The sequence below is a fragment of the Aegilops tauschii genome, chromosome 7 (genome assembly GCF_002575655.3).
Source record: "Aegilops tauschii subsp. strangulata cultivar AL8/78 chromosome 7, Aet v6.0, whole genome shotgun sequence".
Taxonomy (NCBI): Eukaryota; Viridiplantae; Streptophyta; class Magnoliopsida; order Poales; family Poaceae; genus Aegilops; species Aegilops tauschii.
The window spans coordinates 75,195,763-75,218,819 of NC_053041.3; the positions used below are offsets into that span (position 1 = coordinate 75,195,763).

A 23,057-nucleotide genomic window follows, 5' to 3' on the forward strand; every position below is an offset into this window, starting at 1 on the left:
ACCCTTTAGTGCCCCTATGCATGGGGGTATGGCAGTTGATTGCAGACTAGGATGAGGAGCCAAGGTTCCAACTAAACTACAACGCAAATCTCAGCCAGAGGTACTCATGGGATCCATAAGCTAGTAACTGTGATATTATTGCTGCAAGTAGATTTGGTTGAAATAAATAAATAGAGTTTGGCTAATATTTTGGCAATCTGGTGCTCACTAGAGGATAATGAGCAGGCCATGCACTAACTTTAGTAATGAATTTGTAAAGCTGCTGATGTGCCCTTGTGCCTCCTCCGGGATTGTAACTATGAGGTTGTAATACTTATTTTGTGTTCAAGTGCATTGGCAGTAGTAGGAGAACTCAACAAGTAAAGGCGGTGTAAGGAAAACAAGTGATAGGTGTATGGTACTCCCTCCGTCCCATAATATAAGAGCATTTTTTACACTAGTGTAGGACGTGGATCAAGAGTATCCATGACATGCTGATGTGATGCTTGGTAAACGTTCAAAGCCAATTAACCATGTTGTTTTTGTGAATCGGTGCAATATGTAACATTATTCGATCCTACGTGTGTACACTTTTAGCACTGAACACACATGGTACTAGCTAATTGTAACTATTATTAAAAAATACCAACCAAAGCTCTTGTCAGCGCCTCGGGTTCCATCAAACATGCAACACGGGCATGAGAGAGCAACACCGAGGGCTTGCGACACAGAGTGACAGACATCCTGAGTGAGGGAATGTAGAAAAAAGAAATAGCCCAAGATCATCAAAAAGCACCCGAGGCAAGATGTACTAGGTACATCTACAAGGATTGAAGAAAGAAAAAAGTCCGTTGGCCATGATGTAACCCAACAACTTATCCGTCCATACCCGATGTCTCTCAAGCCCACGATTTTAGTTGCTCACGTTTTGTCTCCCATCCAGAGTGGCTTGGTCCGAAGCATGGCAATCAACTTCCTTATCCATATTTCTTTCTTCCATTCTTCCACTTTACAAAGACTATTGTGTGTATCATGGTTTGCTCTATGCTACTCGACCACTTATACATGGCTCAGCTGGATGCATTTTTTCAACCACATTGTCCCACTAAATGAAGGCTATTCATTATCTATCTTCGCTACAGCCAAGGAGCACATGGTTCCTATTGAGGATCATTTCCTTTACTCGTGTAGGAGTGAAGTTCTCATTCTCAGCATTTATGTAGCTTTAGTTCTGGGCAACCACAGCAATCACCACATGGTCCGTACCCCTAGTTTAGTTGCTACTTCGTATTAATTGCATCATAAATAGAATACCCTACACATGCTCATTCATAAGAATTTGTAACGACTTAATGGGAATTATAAACATGTTGTTTTGAAGCATTTAACTCACCAATAATCACATCGAAGAGTACACTAACTGTAGTGCTTTAAATGAAGACTCTCAACACTATATCATCTCAGCATTTGCATGGAACAAACCTCTGCAACAAGCTCATTCCGAGGAAACAATGATGGATGGCATAGATAGGTAACCCATAATACTCTTTTCTCAAAAATCATTGTGCACATTATATGAGTCTAAAACGGTTGAAGACCTTCAAACACTTGAGCCATGACTAAGTTTCAATTCACACAAAAATTATAGAGACTGAATTTAGACTAGTAAGGTTATAATATGATATTGCGGAGCCAGGAACTATCTGCAACATACCCATTCAGAGTAGAAGAAATTAAACTAGAGTATGCAATAAGTAATGTGATATCATTCCCATCCAATTGTTGATAGTAAACTGAGTAATTACTATCAAATTTATACAACATCCCTTCTCTTTAAAAAAAATATGGAACATGTTTCTTCCACTTTTTGGTAGATAAAATTCTAGCAAAATTCTTGTCCCCATTGGAGTACAATTACATCGAACAGCACACCTAGCAGTTTTTGGGTGGACAACTTTTGCTTCACCATTGTGCAAGTAAGAGCATCTACAGTCGGACTTGGCAAATTCGGCCCCTCAAACGCCCGCGGACGCGTCCGGGCGCGTCCGCGGACACTGACCGGGCACCCCTCAAATCGCGCCGTCCACATCCGTGTATCTCATATCCGAACCCCTGTATCCATACTAAATCATGCAACATCGATCAAACTACGTAGATCAACCGACCGGACATAGAATCGGACATAGGACAGCACAATAGTTCACCAAAAGATCACCAAAGTTCACATAAACGACGGACAACTTTATACTACATCTAAAACTTGAAATGAAATTGAACTTCACCACTTCCGGGCCGGCCCTTCTGGTCGTCGACGTAGCTGTAGTTGTCGGCGGCTGGTGGAGGATCATCGGATTTGTCGGACGAGGAGCCGTCACCGCCGAATGACGAGGAGGAGATGATGACGAGGCCCTTGAGGCGCTGGATGGCCCAGTCTTGCTGGCGCCTGAGCTTGGCCGGCTGAGCCGCCTCCGCCGCCTTCTCCTTCGCCTCCCGCTCGGACTGCTCGATGGCAAGCCGGAGGGCCTTCGCGTTCTTCCGGCGGAGCCGCCGAGCGTCCATCTCCGCCGTCGTAAGTGACTGGCGGTAGACCCTCGCGAGGAGCCGCTCGTCCTCATCGGGCTCTGCCGGTAACCCACAGTGGCGGCGGATAGAGCTCTCCGCAGCGTCCCTGTCCCTTGCCCGCTTCCTCTCGCGGCTGGCGGCACGCGCCTCCGACTCCGGCGTGCGCGTCCAAGCCGGCGGGTCGGGCACAAGCACCCACCGCTGCCATGAGGGGGAGAGGCAGCCGGCGGGGACAGGGGATGGCGTAGGAGAGGCACGGATTGCGCAGGCCGCCTGTCAGAGCTGCCCTGGGCCGGGAGGGACCAGCGCCGGCGTCCGAGCTGCGCCAACGGGGAAACTGCGGCTGCGGCGAGGCTGCAGATCCGGAGCCGCCCCCGGTCTCCACCTTGGACCGCTCCAAGGCGATGCAGAGGGCTAGCTCATACTCCGGATCCAGCTCGTCGTCGGAGCGGCTGCCGGAGCTCGACATTGCGCCGGATTCGATCGAAATCGGTGCGGGGATAGGAGAGGACAGAGAGAGAGAGAGAGAGAGAGAGAGGAGAGAGTGAGTGAGCTAGGATTTCGGAGCGATGAGCGCGAAGGGGTTTTTTGTGGGACATCCATGGGGGTCGGTGGTGAGCAAGGCTTGTCAGGCGGACGCGCCCGGGCGTGCCCGGGCCGCCTCATATCCGCCCTACATTTGGGACGGAAATGAGGGGTGCCCGTCAGCCCGGGCGTTTGAGGCCCGTTTGAGAGCTCCGGTTGGGTTGATATTTTGTGACCGGTCAGTGACCGGACAGCCTTCACCTGTAAATAGAATTTTTGGTATGAGAGGATCAGAATAAAGTAATTGCTTGGCACTGAATCATAGATGAACTGAGAAGAGGAAACCTACCAAAAAAACATGCTCAAAGATTGATGGGCTAAGGTCCAGTTAACCACGTTGCATGGATTTTTCCACGGGAGTAGCCATCCTCAGGACAGCTAGCCCACTTAGCGATTGATTACTGGAAGATGCAACGACCTGACTAATGAAAACGATCTGCAAACGAGATCTGACGGCCAAAATTACTGAGGCGCTGAGAGAGCTCGCTTTAGGCTTGGTTTGACTGTCCTTAATTCCCCAGCATGTTATTTTATGTGGTTCCAATGTGAGTCAACAGTTGCCGTCATGCTGCTACAAGCTAGCACCCAGGTGAACCGTAAGTCCTGAGGCCTCTCAAGCTCATGATTTGCTAGCATGCCACTATCCCAGTGTATAGGGCATGGTGATAAACTCTGTCTCCCTTCCTGTCTCCTTCATTCGATTCTCAGTTTAGAAAATTATGTGCTGGTAAGCTTGCTCTCCCTATGCCACCTTTTATAATACGGTTTGGTTGGATGTGAATGTACAATGTCCTACTACCTCTGTAACTTAATGAGTACCAAGTAAAGGTTCATGATTCTCTACAATGACCAAGAGCAGAGACCATGTGGCCACCATTTTTATTTGTCATGTTTAGTTATCACCACACCCGCAAAAAATGTTTAGTTATCACTACAGTAGTTGAGCAATTATAGTTATCGCTACAAGAGTCATACATGAGCTTATAAAGCTTAGGCTACGAGTGCACTAAGCTCATTTCCTTTCAGAACAGATAGTTTACAGAACCCAAAACGCGGCACATATGTTGGCTTGGCAATTTAGTGCAATGAACCAGAAGCATGCCAAAGCATTGAACCATATGACAACACTTACATATTACATAAAATATATTCTAGAGTATGCAGCATTAACAACACCAAGCAAGCTGGGAAGTTGGCTACAGTTCAGTTCAAAACGAAGGACAACGATACACTTCTTCTAAAGTTCCTTCCAAAATTTATGAAAACAATGCCCTGAGGAGGTTGGTACACAATTTTGAAGTGGTTACAATCAGCTCGATTCAGCACGGCAGTACTCATATCCATCCTAAATCAAGGAATCTGGGCAACTGTGATGGTGTTTGGTACCAGTGCATGGCTAATCAGATTCTTGGTGCTGCACAAGATACCAGTGCATGAGTTAGGTCATGGATTTACCACATCCAAAGTAAAATAAACAGAACATTTTCATGAACAGAAACTACCACTAGAGCAAAATATATTACCTCCACCAATTGTAGCTTCAGGGAGTCGTTCTATCGAGTACCTGTGTTGGGTGATGTACATGATTGGAACACCAGGAACCTGCCAAATCAATATCATGCACATGTTATCAGTATAAGGGGCAAAACTTCGGTGTCCTGGTGCTAAACTTCAAGGAAGCAAGTAAGTATACCTTTCTTATTCTCCTCTTTAAATCTCTATCGCAGGTGGCAACAATGTAGCATTTGTGCTGTTACAGAAAACATGTGGTTTCAAATTATTATTTTAAATCAGTGTTTAACTAAAAAGGTACCACACGCCAAAATAATTACTGACTTGCTATGCCACCATTTATACATTATACTGTGAAGCCATTCTACAAATCTGATGGTGCAATTTCTATCCAAACAATATTCAAGTACTGCTATCTTTTTATTAAGTAGTGGTTGGATATACAGAATTCTGAAAGCACACTTACTAGGAATCGTGTATTTTTGGATGGAGGTAGTACATGCCATGATACGGTACTTGCATTGGCACAGGACAAAGTATATGCAGGGGTATAAATAAACAATAGGGAAGCATCCATAACGAGTGGTTGTACAGGACTTTTTGGGGCTGTTTGGATTGATGCCCTCACACGCCCTACAAAAAAGTTGGCGTTGACCCAGACCCTGTGTACTCATATGGATGGCTACCAATATTTTGGTGCGCCCAAGCCCTCTACAGCACACTAGTTTAAATCTCTGCCAACTTTTTGGCGGTCCGTGGGTGGCGAAAACATTTGCCAATTATTTGGCTAGCCCATGGTTGGCAGGGCGAGCATTGGCTCGAACCAAACAGCACCTTTCATTCGCCCTGGGAGATATTTAGATGCCACAAATGGACATAAATAAAGAATGTAAATCAACTAACAACCCTTCAGGAAAAGGGGAAAATGTCATTGTTGTTGAAAACTTCATAAAAATATTATAGTTTTGATCTTGAAGGAGCGAACAAACCCAAACTTCCAAACTGTCGCTGTAAATGATTTTAGTTCAATCGTTTGCAACACCAAAAGAATATGATCTTGATATAAATGTCATACTTATGGAGATTCTACAGGTATCCAGCTAAAATAAACTATCCTCAACCTTTTAAGCATAACAAATGATGCCGGCACCTCCACTCTAACATAACAAAAGGTAATTCAAAGAAGCAGAATATTACCTGAGTAATTCTCTCAACAATACAGTCATCAGCATAAGTTCCCTTGTGTGTGCACGCTAATCTCTGGAACCTAGGGTCCTTAGCAATTCTGTTACAGAGGGAATTACAAAAATACAAGTATTAGTGAAAAATAAACAATATCATAATAGCACATATGTGCAGTTAGCAGTAGCTCATTTATAGAGAGACGACTTGGCAAATATTACAATAATTATTGGGCATGAATATACCTCAACGCGACACGGTATTTTTGTCCTAGCTTTTCAAGCTCAGCCATAACACAATCAGTGATGCAGGGGGTACCTTCATAAGAAGGCAGGGTTTGTCAGCAAAGAATTATGCAGTTCAACATACACATGAAAAACGGCAGCACATATCCAAATAAGACAACTACGAGCAAAACAATGGCGCTATAAGCTTACATTTTGCATAAAGGCAGTCCATCATTCCTTTCTCCAAATCCAACTGCATAGGAAAAAAAGAAGCATCAAGTCAGGCAGATAACTTTCTATGCATGAAGACGAGTCTGAATTGACTGGAACATCACTAGCATTAGCAAAGCATATGAGCAAGGCTAGCGGACTAAATCTAATCGCAATAAAACCACTTCATCCTGGCCATTTTTTTTGGCTGCCATGGTGGTCTGTTATCTGATAACAATTAGTAGCTTCAGTTTAATTAGTGCTGAAGCTGCTCACACCAAAGCATGCCACGACACAAGCAATGAAATTATGAATACATTAACTGTTGCACATGAACTAGCACACATGACTAATGGTATAACCCAAACTCATCAGTATGTAAAATAAACTTCATCTCATGTTTTGAGCGCTGCTGAATGCAACTTTGAAACTGCCTGCTGCCCAAACGAGGCAGTTCAGTTGTAAGACAAGTTCTGGTGAACACATAAATACGTACTTTGTAGTGTTGAGATTACACGGGGGCTTCCAGCAAGTTAAAAAAAAAACAACAAAGCAGGCTAATTCGACCTTGTTCTGGATGGAGAAATTGATGAAGTTGGTGTCGACGATGACCCGGTAGGGCGGCCCGAGCGCCATGTTGTAGCTGAAGAAGAGCGCCGACGACACCTGCGGCCTGCGAGCACACGCCGATTAGATCAAGAATAGCAACCCCCAAAACAGGCCCCCCGAAATCCAAGCACTCACACATTCCGGCCGAGCTTCTCCTTCTCGGTGTGCTTCTTCCGCGGGTCCAGCACCTCGTCCTTGTACCTAAGCCGACCGGCGCAAACCTCATCTCAGGGCCCCGAGACCACACGAAACCGCGAGAAATCGCAAAGGGGAACGGGGATGCTTACTTCTTGATGGTCTTCTTGCTGATGATCTTCTTCACGGCGGCGAACTTGGCGCCCTTGCTCTTCGACTTCCCCATCCTCCCTCGAACCGAAGCCCTAGCACCGGCTGTGGTCCGCTCCGCTGCGCTCGAGTGCTCGACGGCGGCGGCGGGTCCGTGGGATGATGGCTCCCGAGGTCGGCGAGGGGGCGAAGGCGGCTGGCTTGTGGTATCTCCTGGGCCAAGCCCTTCCCTCTATCGGCGTCTGACTGGGCCGGGCTGGGCCGGGCCTAAACCCTTGGGCCGCGTGTGCCCTTTCTGTCTGTCAGTCATCGCCCATGCTCCCAGCCCAACTTGGAAGCCATTCCGCGATGTTCCTCCCCTGATCCCCCACCCGAGTCAGACGGCGGCGCGGTTCCGGCGCGCCTGGCATTCTGCGGTGACCCCCGCAATCTCCGTCGAGCGCGGCAGGGAGGCGCGCCCACTGCGAGGCCCGGGCTCGCCGCGGCTCTGACGGTCTCGGCATCCGCTCTCTCCCCTGACTCCGGCTAGGGTAAGATGAGGAACTGAGGAATCACCGGTCCATTCAGTTGTGGTACTACTGTACTAATGCCACTACCTTTCATCAATTTTCTGATTATCTGTTGCTCAATGGTTGATTTGAACTTGAATTTGGAATTGTTAGATTTCAGAGAAAGGGGAGGTTTTTCATTTTATCAGGTTCTTGGTAGCAATGATGTGATATGGGTCATTTGGTTGAATGAATTTGTGGGACATCATTTTACAGACAAATAGTATAAATCTGCATTATTGCACTGCTATTAGCCTGATAGCCTCACAGCAAGAAATTTCCTATTGTGTTAAGTCTTCTCCTCGCGACAAAGACTAGCAAGCACTCTTTTGCTCTGCAAGATAATTGAAACCTCTGGCGACCTTTGCAGAACTTGCTTCGCTACCTGCTGGTAGGGGTTGAAATGAAGGATTTCTTAACAATTCATTTTCTCTTATGGTCTGCCCAGGCTCTAGAATTTTCGTGGCCCCGCCTGTTGTAGAATGGCGGCGGCAACGCTGCGTTGGGTGATCCAGATGCACCGGGACGTGCCGCGGGCTGCACGATTCTACGCAGAAGGGCTGGACTTCAGTGTCAACGTCTGCACACTCCGTTTTGCAGAGCTCCAGTCAGGGCCGCTCAAGCTAGCGCTCATGCACACAAATGACAGGTTCAGAGCTGCACTACCATCTCCTTGTGAATTACTATAGTTCGTAGGGGTTTGAAGGGTTAGGTGGATGTGGCTGTGGAGGTGTTTGATGGAATGTCACCGAGGCCCGAGGGGATCCTTGCTATGGCATGGCATGAATGTGTTTGTTCAATTCCATGTGTGAAGCATTTCTTTTAGTCATCTCCTGAATAATTTATGGCATATTGGGTGTGTCCAAAGAGATAAAACCTAGGCAGCAACTAACTGATTCATGCCTGAAAATTTGAGCTCCATGACAAGAAATTATTTGCCTGTGGATATGAACTGGATGCTAAAGTCATGGTAAAAAAAGCTGGTTGCTTAAGTTTCCCCCCTCCCCCCGCTAATTTCAGTTTCTTTATTCGCTACAGGTTGCAAATGGGCATCACAGATTCATGTGTTTTGACTAGGTCTGCAGAAGAGTCTGTTTGTTAATTTCGTCACTTACCCTAAGTAGTATGCATATATCCAATATGTATCAAATAGTAAACACACATTGTGGGTCTAACAGATTAACACTGCTCTCAAGCATACATGAGTGCTGCATCTGCTTCGTTGCTGGTTTGCTCATTATTTTGGAGTAAAATATCACCAAGCTGAGTTGTATCCTTTTCTTGCTGCATTATATAAGAACTCTTTGCAAAGAAAGCATACATACTATGGAAAATACCCTTTGGAACATGGTGGTAATTACACCTGATAACTGATTTTACTTTTTAAAAATTTCGGAAAAGGTCAAAACGTTCCAAAACTTTTTTCCCAACAAACTTGAGCTGTTGTTTCTGTCGTACAAAAATATTCTGTAACGAAATATTCTCTGACAAAAATGACAAATTGCCCAGGACATATAGCGTGAACAGTACCTCGTATATAGTGAAAAATTTGTTTTTTAACATCCACAACAACATGAAAGTCATATCTTCACGAAAGATTTTATACGAGTGCAACCATAAATCTACTTTGTTTGCAAAAAGTTTCAGATTATTATTTTTTACTTTCATACAAATTACTAACGTTCCCATCCTACATAATATACCTCATTCATCAGTATGATGATTTGAGATCCTCTATGTATCAAATATCAAATGCACATTGTGGCTCTGACAGACTAACACTGCTCTCAAGCATACATGAGTGCTGCATCCGTTTCGTTGCTGGTTTGCTCATTATTCTGGAGCAAAATATCACCTAGCTGAGTCGTATCCTGGTTCTTGCTGCATTGTGTAAGTACTCTTTGCAAAGGAGGCATACATATTATACTGCATTCATCAGTATGATGATTTGAGATGCTCTAGGGAATATGCACTGTACGTCTGCCTAATTTATACTCCCTCCGTTCCAAAATAGATGACTCAACTTTGTACTAACTTTATACTACAATTAGTACAAAGTTGAGTCATCCATTTCGGAACGGAGGGAGTACTAGAGAACCTTTTAAAAATAAAATAAGAGTTCAAAAATGTAATCTCCTAATTCTGCTGGTGTCCTGGATTCAAGATAGGTTATATTGTATTTTATTCTCGGGTTATTGTGTTACTTTGGCTCTGAGATAGCTAGGGTGGTAGGGTAGTCTATGAAAATGCGTGACTGAATTCATGTCTCATCCTTGGAGATTTGGAGTTTGTCTAGTGTTTCTTGTGGATTTCAAATATGATCATCCTATGGATATGATTTATGTTATAAGAGGACTTGGCCATGTTCGAAATATGTAGCTGTGCAATCTATAAATTATGCATCTTAGCCTATTTTTGTTGCGACATTATAATATCATTTTGCAAGTAACAAGCTGCTTTTGTCTGAATATCCGTACATATGTGCAGTACCCTTGCAACGCAGAGAGCCTATTCTTCGATGCTGTCCTTCACCGTACCAGACATAACCAGCACAGTAACAAAACTAATGTCTCTCGGAGCGGAGTTGGACGGGCCGATCAAATACGAGATCCATGGGAAAGTATGATATCCCTCGACATCTATACGTGATACTAGTACTCATTCATGGTTTCTTCTTACATCATATTTATTTTTAATAATGCAGGTTGCGGCCTTACGATGCATCGACGGCCACGTGCTAGGCCTGTACGAGCCAGCCTGAAGAACCTGTTTCTTCAAACATGCTGAATGAGAAGCCATTTTCATCGCTCGCAGATTAGGGATACGTGTGCTTGTTTCTTGTGGCAAAGTAGATAGATGTTTTGCCAGCGCAAATGGCTCGGTGTACAACTTCTGGGAGGTTAGGGGTGCTGAGGAATTTTAGGGGGTGACTGTGATGCTGCTCACTGCTTGCCTCATGCTGCCACTGGTGTTGCACATTTTGCGGCGGGTGCGTAAAAGCAGCAGCTCGGGATACTGGCCAAAGCCAACCAGTTCATCCGTAGGGTGACTGTAAACGCACATTGTATTCGCTGATCCTGGTTGATCATGGCCTGGACTATTACAGGCGTGTCAGTGCTCTTTGGACTAACTCTGCTTTAAGGCCGTGATGGTTCCAAAACTATATAAATAAAGAAACACCAGGTATAAACTTGTCTTCCCATAGCAGTCAGTTTGGGCCTTTTAATCTTCCTAAAATCTAAAAAGCGGCCGGCCACCAACTAACAGACACGGGCGGCTGATAACTGGCCGTTTGATCGCGCCCAGATCCGCCAGGTGCCACCTGGTCTGGATTGGCCCCGCACCGCGGTCGTGGGCGGTTGTCCATATCCGGACGTGGGCAGGCCCACCTGTAAGCGGTAGAGAAGGGGAGTAGTGGGGGTCGTGGGCGGCGGTTTTCGAAATGTGTGCCTGAAATCCCTCGCCGCAGCGTGCTCTCTCCCCATTCCGGCTTCGTCTTCCTCCTCGCAATCCTCTCCACCGAACGGGGCGTCGCGGCGGAGTGCTCAGATTGGCGGCGGCTTGCGGGTGGTTCTCCTCGCGGGGGAATCGCTGGTGCTCCTCGCCGTCGGAGGTATGCTCGCCCTCCACTTCTACATGCTTCTCCTCCCTCTCTCTATCTCGCGGAGCGCGGATGGTGCCGAAATGTGAGGGGAATGCTCTCTAGGGTTCGGGAACGGCGCGAACTACCCCCGCTTATCCTCGATTTTGGTCACGTTGAGTTCCCTTCTCCTATCTCGTAGCACGCGCCCAACGGTGGTCGGGATCTACAAGGAGGCGTAGTTCACGGCACGGGGGTGGCTGGCCAGGGTCAACGTGTAGTTGGCCAGGGTACGCGGTAGTCGTTAGGTAGAAGGGATGCATGTCCACGGCGCCCGTTGCGCGATTTTAGGGCGATTTGACTGTTTAGTTCATGCTTCGTTCAATTTTGCAGAGGTTTTGAGATCTGTTCATGATTCTTAGTCATTCTGCAAGTTGTATTAGATGTGCGCAATGTTGTGTGCAATGCATTGGCTTATTTTGTAGTTTGTGTTCAGTAATTTAAGTGGTTAGTTGCACAAAATTCTCCTCAGTTGGCTGCGTCCATATAGTACTTGGCTGTCCATATGCTCTGCAGTTGCAGCAGTTGTTTTGGTCAGTTGGCTCACTGTTTGTACTAGTTGGTTGTCTATACGGTGTTCAGTTGCACAAGTTGCCTGCTCAGTTGGCTGCATCACTTTTTACTAGTTGGTTGTTCATATGTTATACACTTTGTGCTAGTTGCTGTACTTAGTTGGCTTTGCTGTTTCCCCCTCTGTTGTGTGCAACTAGTGACTCTTGTTTGTGCAATTTAGCACCAATGCTTGCCAGTTTTCCAATACAGTCTACCCAATCCACCAGCCTTGTGGTGGCTGTGGTGGTTCATGTGTTTTCTCCTGCTTTGTGCAACTAGGGCCCCTTGATTGTGCAAATTAGTACCAATGCTTGCCAATTTTCCAATTTAATTTTTCTCAATGTGCAAGTCTTTGTTGTGGATGTGGTTGTTTTCATGTGTTTCCCCTCATATGCAACTAGGGACGCTTATTTTTGCAAATTAGCACTAATGGGTTGCTAATTTTTCAATATAGTATACCCAATTGTTTTGCTGGATTTTTTGCTTTGCATTTTTTGCTTGTTCCAATTTGCACAAGTTATCTTACTGAGCTTGTTGCCTTTAGTTAACTATTTTCTGCCTAGTTATTACTTGTCACAGTTGGCAAGTAATACCTAGGCAGAAAATAGTTAGTTGGCTTATATGCTGTCCAGTTTGCACAAGGTTTACTGCCCAGTTGGCTGCATCATTGTAGTAGTTGGTTGTCCACATGTTTTTTGGTTTTTTGCATTTTGTGTCCTGCTTATGTGTAGATGTCTGCAGATCAAAGCAACCTTCTATGATTTCTCTAGTTTGTCTCCGCATCTTCTAACTATGTTTTCTTTTGTTGTATTTCCTCCCGCAGGGTAAAAATGGTTATAATAGGAGGAGATGCGGATGGCAATGAAGAAGATGTATTTTTTTCACTTTTTCTGTGTTTTTGAGTTGTTTTCAACTTATGCACATATGCTAATGTCCTTTTTTTTCATGTTTTCTTTTTGGGTTGCTTAATCAGCGTTCTGGAAGTCAGTCGCTTCGCCGGAACTCGAAGCGTCCTGCTAATCGCCAGCCACGACCTGCGCGGAGTGTTGAGCAGGGAGAGGATGTTGAGGTAAGTGGCATGCTGATGACACAAGCCCATTTTTCGGTTTTGTTTGGGTCATATAACTTTTTTTCCCATGCTCATGTTTTTTATTTTTTCTTAGGATGTTGATCAGTTCCGTGTTGTAAAGCAGACTAGACGTGCAGCACTTGGAAAGGGAGTTGAGTCATCTTTTAGGGTAAGTAAATTCTCGAATATAAGTGTTTCTCGCTTTTTAGACGCTGATGAAATTATGCATCAGTTCTCACCACTATTTTTGTTTTTATTTTGTCAATAACAACCTTGTAGTTGACATCTCTAGTCATCTTGATCTAAATACAGTTGACATTAGTTGGCATTAGTTGGCATCTTGTAGTTGACAAGTTGGCTTCTTTATAGTTGACATCACTGGTCATTTTTTTGTGCAGGCAGCAGTTGCTGGAGGAGCTCTCGCATCTTCCGCAACAGATGCTGAGGTATGTGGTTTTTGTGTGTTTATGAGCTATTGAACAGTTCCTTGCAAACCTTTTTTTAGTTGCTGTTATCTTGTTTGCAATATCATTTCTTATTGTTGCACATCCGCTAGAACTTTTTGTAGTTGCCAGGTATCGTATATTTTCTTAGTTTTTTTTTGAAGGTTGCACACTGGCAGTCTTCAGTTGTCCTCATGATCTTTATTAGTTGCACAAATACATCATATTAGTTGGCATGATCCATTTTATGAATATATAGCTTTTTCCAATACTGAATCCAAATGATGATTGCTAGATTTTTTTCATTCTTGTTTTTTCTCTTGTTTTTTATGTTTCCTTAATGTTTTTATATTCTCATCAACAGGCCAGCGGTGAAGGAGTTGAGGTGGCTGCAGGGGAAGATGTGGAGCGACCATCACAAGCGGGCAGGATAAGGGCATCACCAGGGCGGTTTGCAAATTTCAACGCCTCTCTAACCCCACTACAGAAGTCAGAGCTAGTTTCGAGGTTGTTCGGGGGGCTATTGAACTTATCAGACACACTTCCAGCGGACCTCACTAAGTTCCTGGTGCAGTCCTACCAGCCACAGACCTCTGAAATGGTTTTCCCAGGAAGGGGAAGGATCCGTGTCGATGCTGACAGTGTTCAGAGGGTATTTGATCTCCCAAACAGGGCTCAAAAAGTCAGATATTTAGTTGACAAGGATGCCACTAGGAGATTCAGACAGGCTTTCAACATAACTGGAAATTCTCATCCCCGGATCACTACATGGCTCAAGATGATTCAGGATATGGCTGGAAGAACGGATGACACATTCTTTATGGCCTGGCTTGCGGTTGCCTTCGGCACTTTTCTAGCACCAACCACGGCCTTGAAGCTCAGCCCAGAGTGCTACGGACTTGTGCTAGATCATCAAATGCTCAAGAACACAAACATCTGCCTCTTTGTAGCAGAACACATTAATGAAGCTTTCCGGAACATGGACCAGGAGAAGCAAACTGTCTGCTGCTGCTTGTATCACTTGATGGTTAGTGAAAACGACCACTTCCATCTGTTCTTGTTCTTTTTGTGCAGTTATAGTTTGCTCAAATACTCATAATAATAACTGAACTTGGCTTTTCTTTTGTTGGGTCTGGTGAAGATACTATACCTTGATGCGCTTGTCCATGACATCCCAGTAAGCAACTGCGCGATACGATCGAATGCATGGGATAGTACTCTAATTGCCAAGGTGATCAAGAAGGATACCATCTCTCCTGGTATGTTCGGCAAATTACAAGTGAGTTCTCTTTGTCTTTTTCCAACAGTTTTTTCTTTTTATGTTCTTTTGATGTCTGGTCACTTTTTTGGAAATTGCACAAAAAACGGTCATCAGTTGGCACAACAATGCATGTAGTTGCACAGCTTGTACCTTTAAGTTTGGCATCTGCACACATGTTCATTTTAAATGGGCACACCATCTTTTTTAAGTTGCACAATTTTACTAATCTTGTTGCACAGATGTGTGGCATCAGTTGGTAGAAACTTTTTTTAGGTGCCATGTGGGTTGCACAGTTTTTGTGTCTTTGTTCAGTTGCATATATGTATAATCGAATTGTCTACCCCAGTATCTTGTTGTAGTTGCATAGGTTATAATGTTTGGTTTCGTTCAACACACAAATCTGTTTTGATAACCTTGTTCTTTTCTTTTTCTCTTTTTTACATCAGCTTAAAGAGGAGTATAGAGGCACGGAGCAGACACCACTGTTTGGTGGAATTTTGCAAGCTGAAGCATTCGTGGCATCCAAGTTACCAATAACCTACAATCCGCATGTTAGTGTTTTGCATACAGAAATTTGTACCACTTACCAACATTTTTCTTTTTGGCTGGGATGTATGTTCAGTTGGACATGTATAACTTTTGTAGTTGCGAGAATACAGGATTCAGTTGGTGTGATGTATGTTCAGTTGCACATATAAGCTTCTGTAGTTGCACATGTTCTTTTGGACAGTCAAAGTGTTCATTTACAACCATTGACATCAACTTGGCAGAATGCATGTTTTTAGTTTGTGCCACAGTGCTTGTGTAGTTGGCTAGAATCATGTTTTTAGTTGGCCAGAAAGTGTGTATTAGTCGGTTTTTGCTTATCACATCATGGTCAGTTACAGACATTTTACTTTTTAATTTTTTTTGTAACTGAATCAGTACTGAATCTTTTTTTTGTGTTGATGCAAAAAAAGGCAAAGATTGCGAAAGTGGTCAATGACCTGTGCAAGGTTGTAACTGAACAGGTTGGCACCTTCATTGAAGCAGTTGCCAAGATCGATGACGAGGAACCGGATATTGATCCTTACGTACAGCAGCCATCAATGCAAACCGGGGCGTCACGCCGTGCTCCAAAAAGAAAGAGACGGGGGTCAACTATACAAGAAGAAGAAGAGTTTGTTGAGGATGAGTCAGAAGAAGATGAGGAAATGGAAGCAGCGATAGATGTTGACGATGACGAGGACACAGATGCGGATGAATCAGAGGAGGAGGACAAGGATGAGGATGACAATGAAGAAGATTCAGAGGAGGAGGAGGAGGAGGAGGAGGAGGAAGAGGAGGAGGAGGAGGAGGAGGAGGAGGAGGACAAACAAGAAGAGGACAAAGGAGAGGAGGAGGACAAGGAAGAAGATAGTGAGGCAGAGGAGGAGGAAGAAGAAGGTGAGGCCAAAGAGGGGGACGGGGACAAAGGTGCAGCAGTTGATGGCAGTGAGAGGGGAGAAGACAAAGGCGCAGCAGTTGATGGCAGTGAGAGGGAAGAAGACGACGATGAAGAAGACGAGGATGGTTATGGTGATGATAAAGGGGGATCCAATGGAGGCAGCGACAGCAGCGATGATGATGACAACGCCCCTGGTTCTGGTGGTACAGGCGGCAACACATCCAGGAGGACTAGCACTTCTGCCACCCCTGCCACCAGCAGCAATTCATTGAGTAGCAGGAGCACACTACAGATGTTAATTGACAAAACTTGCTAGAAAGACAAGGATTTGCCTAAGTCAAAGAAAAATGACGAAGCAGAGTCTCAGTGCAGCATTGATATGTTCAAGCTCTGCAACTTGAAGCCAGCTTTGCCAACCACCTTTCCTGTGCCAGATTTTAGCGACCAAGATATGTGTGAGAAGATCAACTTTGCCATTGACAAGAGCCTGTTCTTATCAAGTGATGCTGAAAAGAATCAAATTGACATGGAGGAAGCAGGAAAGGGTCTTGACTGGGTTCATTCAAAGGGAAAATACAAGGAATATTTGAAGCATCTTCCAGACCTAAGCTCCGGCAAGAGCAAGGCAGCATCCATGGCAAACCCTCACGTGGTCCAGAAGCGTAAAGCAGTTTCAATGAAGAAGAATCTGCAGTTGCCTCAAACCAAGGAGAAGATGGTGAGTGCAGATGCTAAAGTAAGTATGGTCAAGGAAGCTGTGCTTCAAACTGATATGCCAACTGTAGTGAACAGAGAGCCAACCACCATCACAGGAGTTCAATAGATCAAGGGGAAGACTCCCCTTTCAACAGTCCCACCAAAACCACCTAAGCAGCAAATGATTGTCAAGTTTGCCAGGGGCACAAAGGGGGAACAGGCCACAAAAGGTTTGGGGTTCAGAGACGAGAGAGAACTGCGAGCCGCAGCCATTGATGCAGGGGTGCCAAGTTCTGCTAGGTTGCTGCCAACTCAGACTGGAAAGATGCCAACTACAGATACCAGTGTGCCAACTGATGTGTCAGTTAGCAGCGTGGTCACAGTCAAAACCACCACAACTGCTCAGGAAGGCACCACTGCAACTGCAAGCCCCAAGGTGCCTACTCATAGAGATGCTTCAATGCCAAACACAAAAGGAGGTGATCCTACTACCAAATTGCCGTCCCCAAGAGCCAGCACATAGCAGCCAAGCAAGCCTGCATCACCAAGAGCTGACTTTCAGCAACCATTAACACAAGAGGAGGTGTTCAACATGATAAGTAGGTGCAAGCCTCCAAGGCCGCCAACTACAACACTATTGCGAACCAAGTCAGTGAACGATGCACCCGTGTTTGTGCCGCAAGGAGATGCCCTGGTCCTTGAACCCATACGAAGATCAAAGTCTTATCATGGTGACGGGTTCTGCGATGCACCATCTTTTGACCTCGGCATAGATGGTGATGCTCCAGCACCTGCTCCAGCAGCAGAAACAGCGGAAGCCAGTGTGATTTGTATTGATGAGTGTGAGTTGGACCCAGCAGCTATGAATGAAGGATGCGCTGCTGCTGATGCTGGCAAGGCAATAGCTCAAGAGCTAGATGTTGGATCACCAGAGAATTGCCACACCCCGATATGCGCAGAACCAGAAGCTGGCACGAGCAGTTCTTCGGGACCACCTATTGCACGAAGACAGAGGAGGGTAATAAGGCCCGCAGCATCTCAAAGGTCTCCATTCATTGACTACAACAAGAAGAAGACTTTTAGCTCCAATGAGGCAGTGAACAAGCTTTACGCTGCCCTCTTGTATTGGGTCAGGCATCACCAAGGAGCAAATGATGAAGCTACCAGGTAAACTAACTCCGCACAGCCTACATACATATCTTTTTCAGTTTGCACAGGACCAGCCACTTAGTTGCACAGAAAGCATAGCATGTTGCACAGAACAGGGCTTTTAGTTGCACACTGTTCTGTTTTCAATTTCATGCACATTTTTTTTTGCTGCTGTGACCCTTCGAGCTAACTTGTCTTTTTATTGCTTTAAAAAAAATTCAGCCCTGAGATAATCAGGTATGGTGCTTTCTACATTTCTTTAAAGGAGTTAGTTGATTCGATGAAGCCGGTTCAATGGCTGTCAAAAATTGTTATTGAGACTGGAATCTTACACATCATGGATAACTTACCAGAAGGGTCAAAGAAGGTTGTTATGCCACTGAGGTTTTCTGTAAGTTTTTCCAAAACCTTCTTTACCCTCATCTTTGTTCTGTAGCACTTTTTTTGTTGACCAATTGAGGGAGGCCTTTCATCTACTAAGGAGTTTTGAGCCATGCTTTATAATCTCTGCAGATGAATTTACAGCAAGGGATCCACAACGTGAATGAGATAAACAAGAAGTTTGATTACAAGAACCGCCTCGACAAGAAAGACTTGGTGAGTGCTGTGCCCACATGGTCCATCTCTTTTAGTTCGCACCCACAGCATGTTCAGTTGCACATGACACATCTGTTAGTTGGCACATAATTGTTGCAACCTGTTTTTAACTTGACCAAGTCTTTTACTGTTTTTCTTAGCTACAGCCTGTATTTGTGTCTGAAATCGTTCACGCTTGCAGGTCATGCTGCCAGTGCTCGAGTGCGCTGATGTAACCGATAAGGAGGGAGGGAGGCATTATTGGGTCTTCAATGTCAACTTGAGGGACGGGCGCTTCGAAGTTCTTGACTCAAACAGGACGCTGGACAACATTGAGCTGATGACCACCGCCTCTACCATCGCGGGGGCAGTACGCCAGCTATGGAGGAAGCATTACCCAAAGTTCAGCATCGAGCACTTCCAGATTATTGACATTGACGTACCGAAGCAGCTTGGCAAGTAAGACAATAAGCATGTCATTCTTCCCAATTTCTTACCATCATTTTGTAGTTTTTAAATTTATCTATATGTGCAATCTTTAGTTTTTTAAGACACAGTACTAGTCTGCAATCTGTTTATCATTTTTATGAGTTTGTAATGGATTATCTAGCCAGTTGCAGAGTGGCACATAAGTAGTTGTACACTGGCACATAAGCAGTTGCACAGTGGCACATAAGCAGTTGCACAGTAGAACATAAACAGTTGCACAGTAGAACATAAGCAGTTGCACAGAGTGCATTGTCTTTATTGGTTTTATTTTTATGTGACAAATTTTCTTTCTTGTCCATCGCAGTAATGAGTGTGGGTTGTTCGCACTGCTTAACGCCATCGAGTGGAATAGTAGCCAACTGCCCAACTACGAACCCAAGGAAGTACTCAACATCAGGAAGAAGCTGGCATATGATTGGGTCACCAGCGTGCACAACACCGCCCCATGGAGGAAGTTGCTGAGATACGACAAGGACTAGGTCAGTACTCTTTTTCTTTCTCTGCTCCATGGAGGAAGTTGCTGGTTTGCACAATTTTTAAGCAGATTTTGTAGTTGCACACTAGTAGTAATTCCGTTTGCAACTCAATATCATCACTTTTGTTGATACATTAGGAGCACTGGACATAAAATTGTTGAACAACTAAATATTTAACCAGTTGCCAACAAAGGCACAAAAGCAACATTTTTTTACACAGTGCATGAACTAATTCAAGGAGCATAAATTAGATAAAGAGAAATCATAGATGCCGAATTTGTCCACTTGGTCCCAACATTGCTAAAAAAACATCATTCTTTTCCTTTTTTGTCTCAAAGTTACAAACGATGAAACAGAATCACAGTAGCCTGAGTGGACACACACCAGCAGTGTGCTCTGTAGATTGGCACTGGCTGCATTTGTTTTTCTTCTTTGGGTGTAGCTCCAGCGCCGATTTGTACCGTCGACTCTTTGCCCTACCCTTTGTAGTAGACCTTGGAGGATCCCTGGGCACAAAATCATCAGAAGCTTGTGCAGGGGATGCAGCCTCCAACGGGGCAGTAGGACCATCATGATCACCTGTGTAATAATCATATAAAAAATTTAGTATTTTTTTTGTTGTGCAACCAGCACTGATGTTCTCTGCAACCACACAGCCCATGCTGTGCAACTAACTGGTTGCTGTGTGCAAGTTAAGTTGAAAAAACACCTGTAGTAGCACGGCCCGTCATGGTACTTGGATTGTAATCGCCTATGGGCAGAACAGGAAAAACAAGTTAGATTTTTAGCTTGATCCTCAAACTAACACAGCGCACGCAACTAGGCAGCATGTTCTGTGCGACTGGCACTATGATATGTGCAACTGAAGTCACACACCCTAGTTTTGTTGGGAGTTGGGGAAGGTATTTTACCTGGGTGATGAGCCCCCTGAGTCCTGCCTGTAGGTCCATTGGGAGTAGCACGCAGGGCACTGCTAGTTGGGCCAGGCGGGGGAGGAGGTCTTTGAGGGTTGGCATCACCTATAGCCAGAACAGGACAAACAAGTTAGTTGTGTTATTTTTGATGCTCGAACTAACACAGCGTGCGCAACTAGGTAGCCTGTTTCTGTGCAACTGAGCACCATGATGTGTGCAACTGGAGTTACAGACCTAGTTTGATGGGGAGTTGGGGCAGGTAATTACTTGGACGATGAGCCCCCTGAGTGCTGCCTGTAGGGCCATTGGGAGGAGCACGCGGGGGAGGAGGTGGCAGAGGATGCCGTGTACAGCCAGGAGGTGGAGGAGGTCCTTGAGGGTTGACATCACGTATATCCAGAACAGGAAAAACAAGTTAGTTGTGTTATCTTGATGCTTGAACTAACACAGCATGCGCAACTAGGCAGCCTGTTCTGTGCAACTAGCCACCATGATGTGTGCAACTGGGCACAATGATGTGTGCAACTGAAGTTACACACCTAGTTAGATCAGGAGTTGGGGCAGGTAATTACCTGGATAATGAGCCCCCTGATTGCTGCCTGGAGGTGGAGGAGGTCCTCGAGGGTTGCCATCATCTGATGGCCCCGTGGCAGCAGTTGGTTTTTTCTTTTTCTTGGACTTGTTCAGGTGGCCGATCTCGGTACATGCTGCGCGCATATGCTTGTATACAATAGCTTGTGCTGGATCAGAACCACTCGCAAACTTTGCTAGTTTCCGAAAATCGTATATCATGTTCCTCTCCCTTATCTGCTTCTTTGATTGAGGAGGCATTTCATCCGGTTGCTCATAACCAGTCCCTGGCGCACTAGGTATAGCAGTAGGTGTCCACCGTCTTAGCAGGTACCTTTCCGGTATGACATCAACTCCAATATGGGTGAACACCTCGAGGATGTGGCAATAGAGGATGCCGTCCTTGTCCATTTTACAGCACTCACACAAATAGGAACCCTCCTCCACCCCTGCCTGCACCAAGTAGTTTCGAGAACCATATTTGGCAACAAATTCCTGGTTCGGTCTGAGCTCAAATATATCAGCACCAACTTGGAATGCATTATAACGTCCAATCAGCTCAAACTCTTCTCTGAACTTGCGGTAAAGGTCCCTAGTATAGGTTTGTAAGCTTGCTTCTCTATTGGGAAGTTGGACCACAGCTCAATCTCAAGGTGTTCTGTCCTGTAATCATTGCAGCCTTCCTTGGCAAGGATGTGGTTCTGGATTTTTTCATATTGTTTGACGAAGTTCAGCATTGAGTTGTGTGGGTTCACATATCTTTTCAGGACGGCGTTGAACCCCTCACTACGCTGTGTAGACTGTAGGAACGGGAAGAACCTGTGTTTGAAGTAGCACGGCACCCAAGTTGACCTATATTCGTACAACTTCTCAAAGTGCGTGTGTGTCATAGCCTCGTACTTCATCATTAACCCAGCCCATTTCTGCTCAAACTCGTCTATAGTGAAGCTGAAGTCAACACACTTGTTGAAATCATCAAAGAGTCCTGGATTCCGGTACAGCAGCCAACCAACTTTTTTCTGAGCCTTTTTCATGAAGTGCCATCGACAACAGCGGTGCACGGTGGTTGGAAATATGCTCTGTATTGACTGCCTCATTGCACCATCCTGATCGGTGATGAAGTTGTCAGGAGGTTTGCCATCCATAGCCTCTAGGAATGCTCCAAAGACCCAATCAAAGCTCGATGCCAACTCCTGCCTCACAAACGCACAACCCAGCATGAAAGATTGGCCATGTCGGTTTATTCTTATGAAGGGCGCGAACGGCATATTGTACATGTTGGTCATGTAGGTGGTGTCAAACGATATGCAATCGTGGTACGCCTCTGCATAAGCTTTTCGAGCTAAGCCATCCACCCAAAATATGTTGACAACTATGTCCTCTTCATCATATTTCACCTTATAGAAGAAGTCTGGATCGGTTTTTGTATATCCTTGAAGTGCGCAATTGTCTCAATCAGACCACCCTCCTTTGTGTCATCTCTACGGAAACTTGTACAAAGATTTGTTATTGCCTTTGGTCCGAATGGCACCATCATCTCAGATCCATAGAACTCTGCCATTACATGCATCATACGTCCTGCATAATACAAAAACAAACAATATATCTTTTTTAGTTGCACGAGTGCGCACATCCAGCTGCACAGTAATAGGACATGTGTTGGCACAGAAGATAATCGCAGGAAATGGACACCTAGCTGCACCTTTTTAAAAACACTTTTGCACTTTTTGCATACAGGACATTGTGTAGTTGCACAGTAAAGACAATCTAGTTGCACAACAAGCACCAAAAGTGATATACAAACAGCATGGGAAGTTGGACACCAGTTGCACAGTTAAGTCATTTCAGTTGCATAGTAGTACCATAACAGTTGCACACTGGACTGCCTACACTACAGGAAACAACTACTTTGCCGTCTGCCATGGCGGACGGCAAAGGCTCGAAAGGCGGACGGCAAAGACCTTTGCCGTCAGCCGCGGACGGCAAAAGGCTCCGTCAAAGAAGGCTACGGTAAACAGCTGCTTTGCCGTCTGCTTCCTGGCGGCGGACGGCAAAGGCTCTTTGCCGTCTGCGGCGGACGGCAAAGAGGGCGGACGG

The 23,057-nt window shown here is 45.2% G+C and overlaps 3 protein-coding genes across 3 annotated transcripts; 1 reads left to right on the forward strand and 2 right to left on the reverse strand.

Moving 5' to 3' along the window:
• Positions 1-4,212: 4,212 nt before the first annotated feature.
• On the reverse strand, positions 4,213-7,352 carry LOC109768775 (uncharacterized). Its single transcript, XM_020327500.4, has 9 exons — positions 7,154-7,352; positions 7,002-7,067; positions 6,825-6,930; positions 6,258-6,300; positions 6,066-6,138; positions 5,836-5,923; positions 4,820-4,876; positions 4,650-4,728; positions 4,213-4,540 (listed from the first exon to the last, which is right to left on the reverse strand). Exons 1-9 carry the CDS (start codon positions 7,225-7,227, stop codon positions 4,527-4,529), a joined length of 600 nt encoding a protein of 199 aa, XP_020183089.1. The 5' UTR covers positions 7,228-7,352; the 3' UTR covers positions 4,213-4,526.
• A 119-nt stretch (positions 7,353-7,471) lies between these two features.
• LOC109768759 (uncharacterized) lies at positions 7,472-10,829 on the forward strand. The gene is made up of 4 exons (XM_020327489.4): positions 7,472-7,681; positions 8,148-8,348; positions 10,187-10,319; positions 10,404-10,829. Exons 2-4 carry the CDS (start codon positions 8,182-8,184, stop codon positions 10,458-10,460), a joined length of 357 nt encoding a protein of 118 aa, XP_020183078.1. The 5' UTR covers positions 7,472-7,681; positions 8,148-8,181; the 3' UTR covers positions 10,461-10,829.
• A 10,685-nt stretch (positions 10,830-21,514) lies between these two features.
• On the reverse strand, positions 21,515-22,246 carry LOC141026848 (protein FAR1-RELATED SEQUENCE 5-like). The gene has a single exon (XM_073503710.1). It carries the CDS (start codon positions 22,244-22,246, stop codon positions 21,515-21,517), a length of 732 nt encoding a protein of 243 aa, XP_073359811.1.
• Between the last annotated feature and the right edge of the window lie 811 nt (positions 22,247-23,057).

Coding starts and splice junctions, on each gene's coding strand:
- LOC109768775 (XM_020327500.4), bottom strand. CDS start 7,227: ATGGGGAAGTCGAAGAGCAAGGGCGCCAAGTTCGCCGCCGTGAAGAAG. Junction 6,301..6,824: donor ATTTCTCCATCCAGAACAAG/GTCGAATTAGCC, acceptor TTTCCTATGCAG/TTGGATTTGGAGAAAGGAAT. Junction 4,877..5,835: donor TTGTTGAGAGAATTACTCAG/GTAATATTCTGC, acceptor TTTCTGTAACAG/CACAAATGCTACATTGTTGC.
- LOC109768759 (XM_020327489.4), top strand. CDS start 8,182: ATGGCGGCGGCAACGCTGCGTTGGGTGATCCAGATGCACCGGGACGTG. Junction 8,349..10,186: donor CTCATGCACACAAATGACAG/GTTCAGAGCTGC, acceptor ACATATGTGCAG/TACCCTTGCAACGCAGAGAG. Junction 10,320..10,403: donor AATACGAGATCCATGGGAAA/GTATGATATCCC, acceptor TTAATAATGCAG/GTTGCGGCCTTACGATGCAT.
- LOC141026848 (XM_073503710.1), bottom strand. CDS start 22,246: ATGACCAACATGTACAATATGCCGTTCGCGCCCTTCATAAGAATAAAC.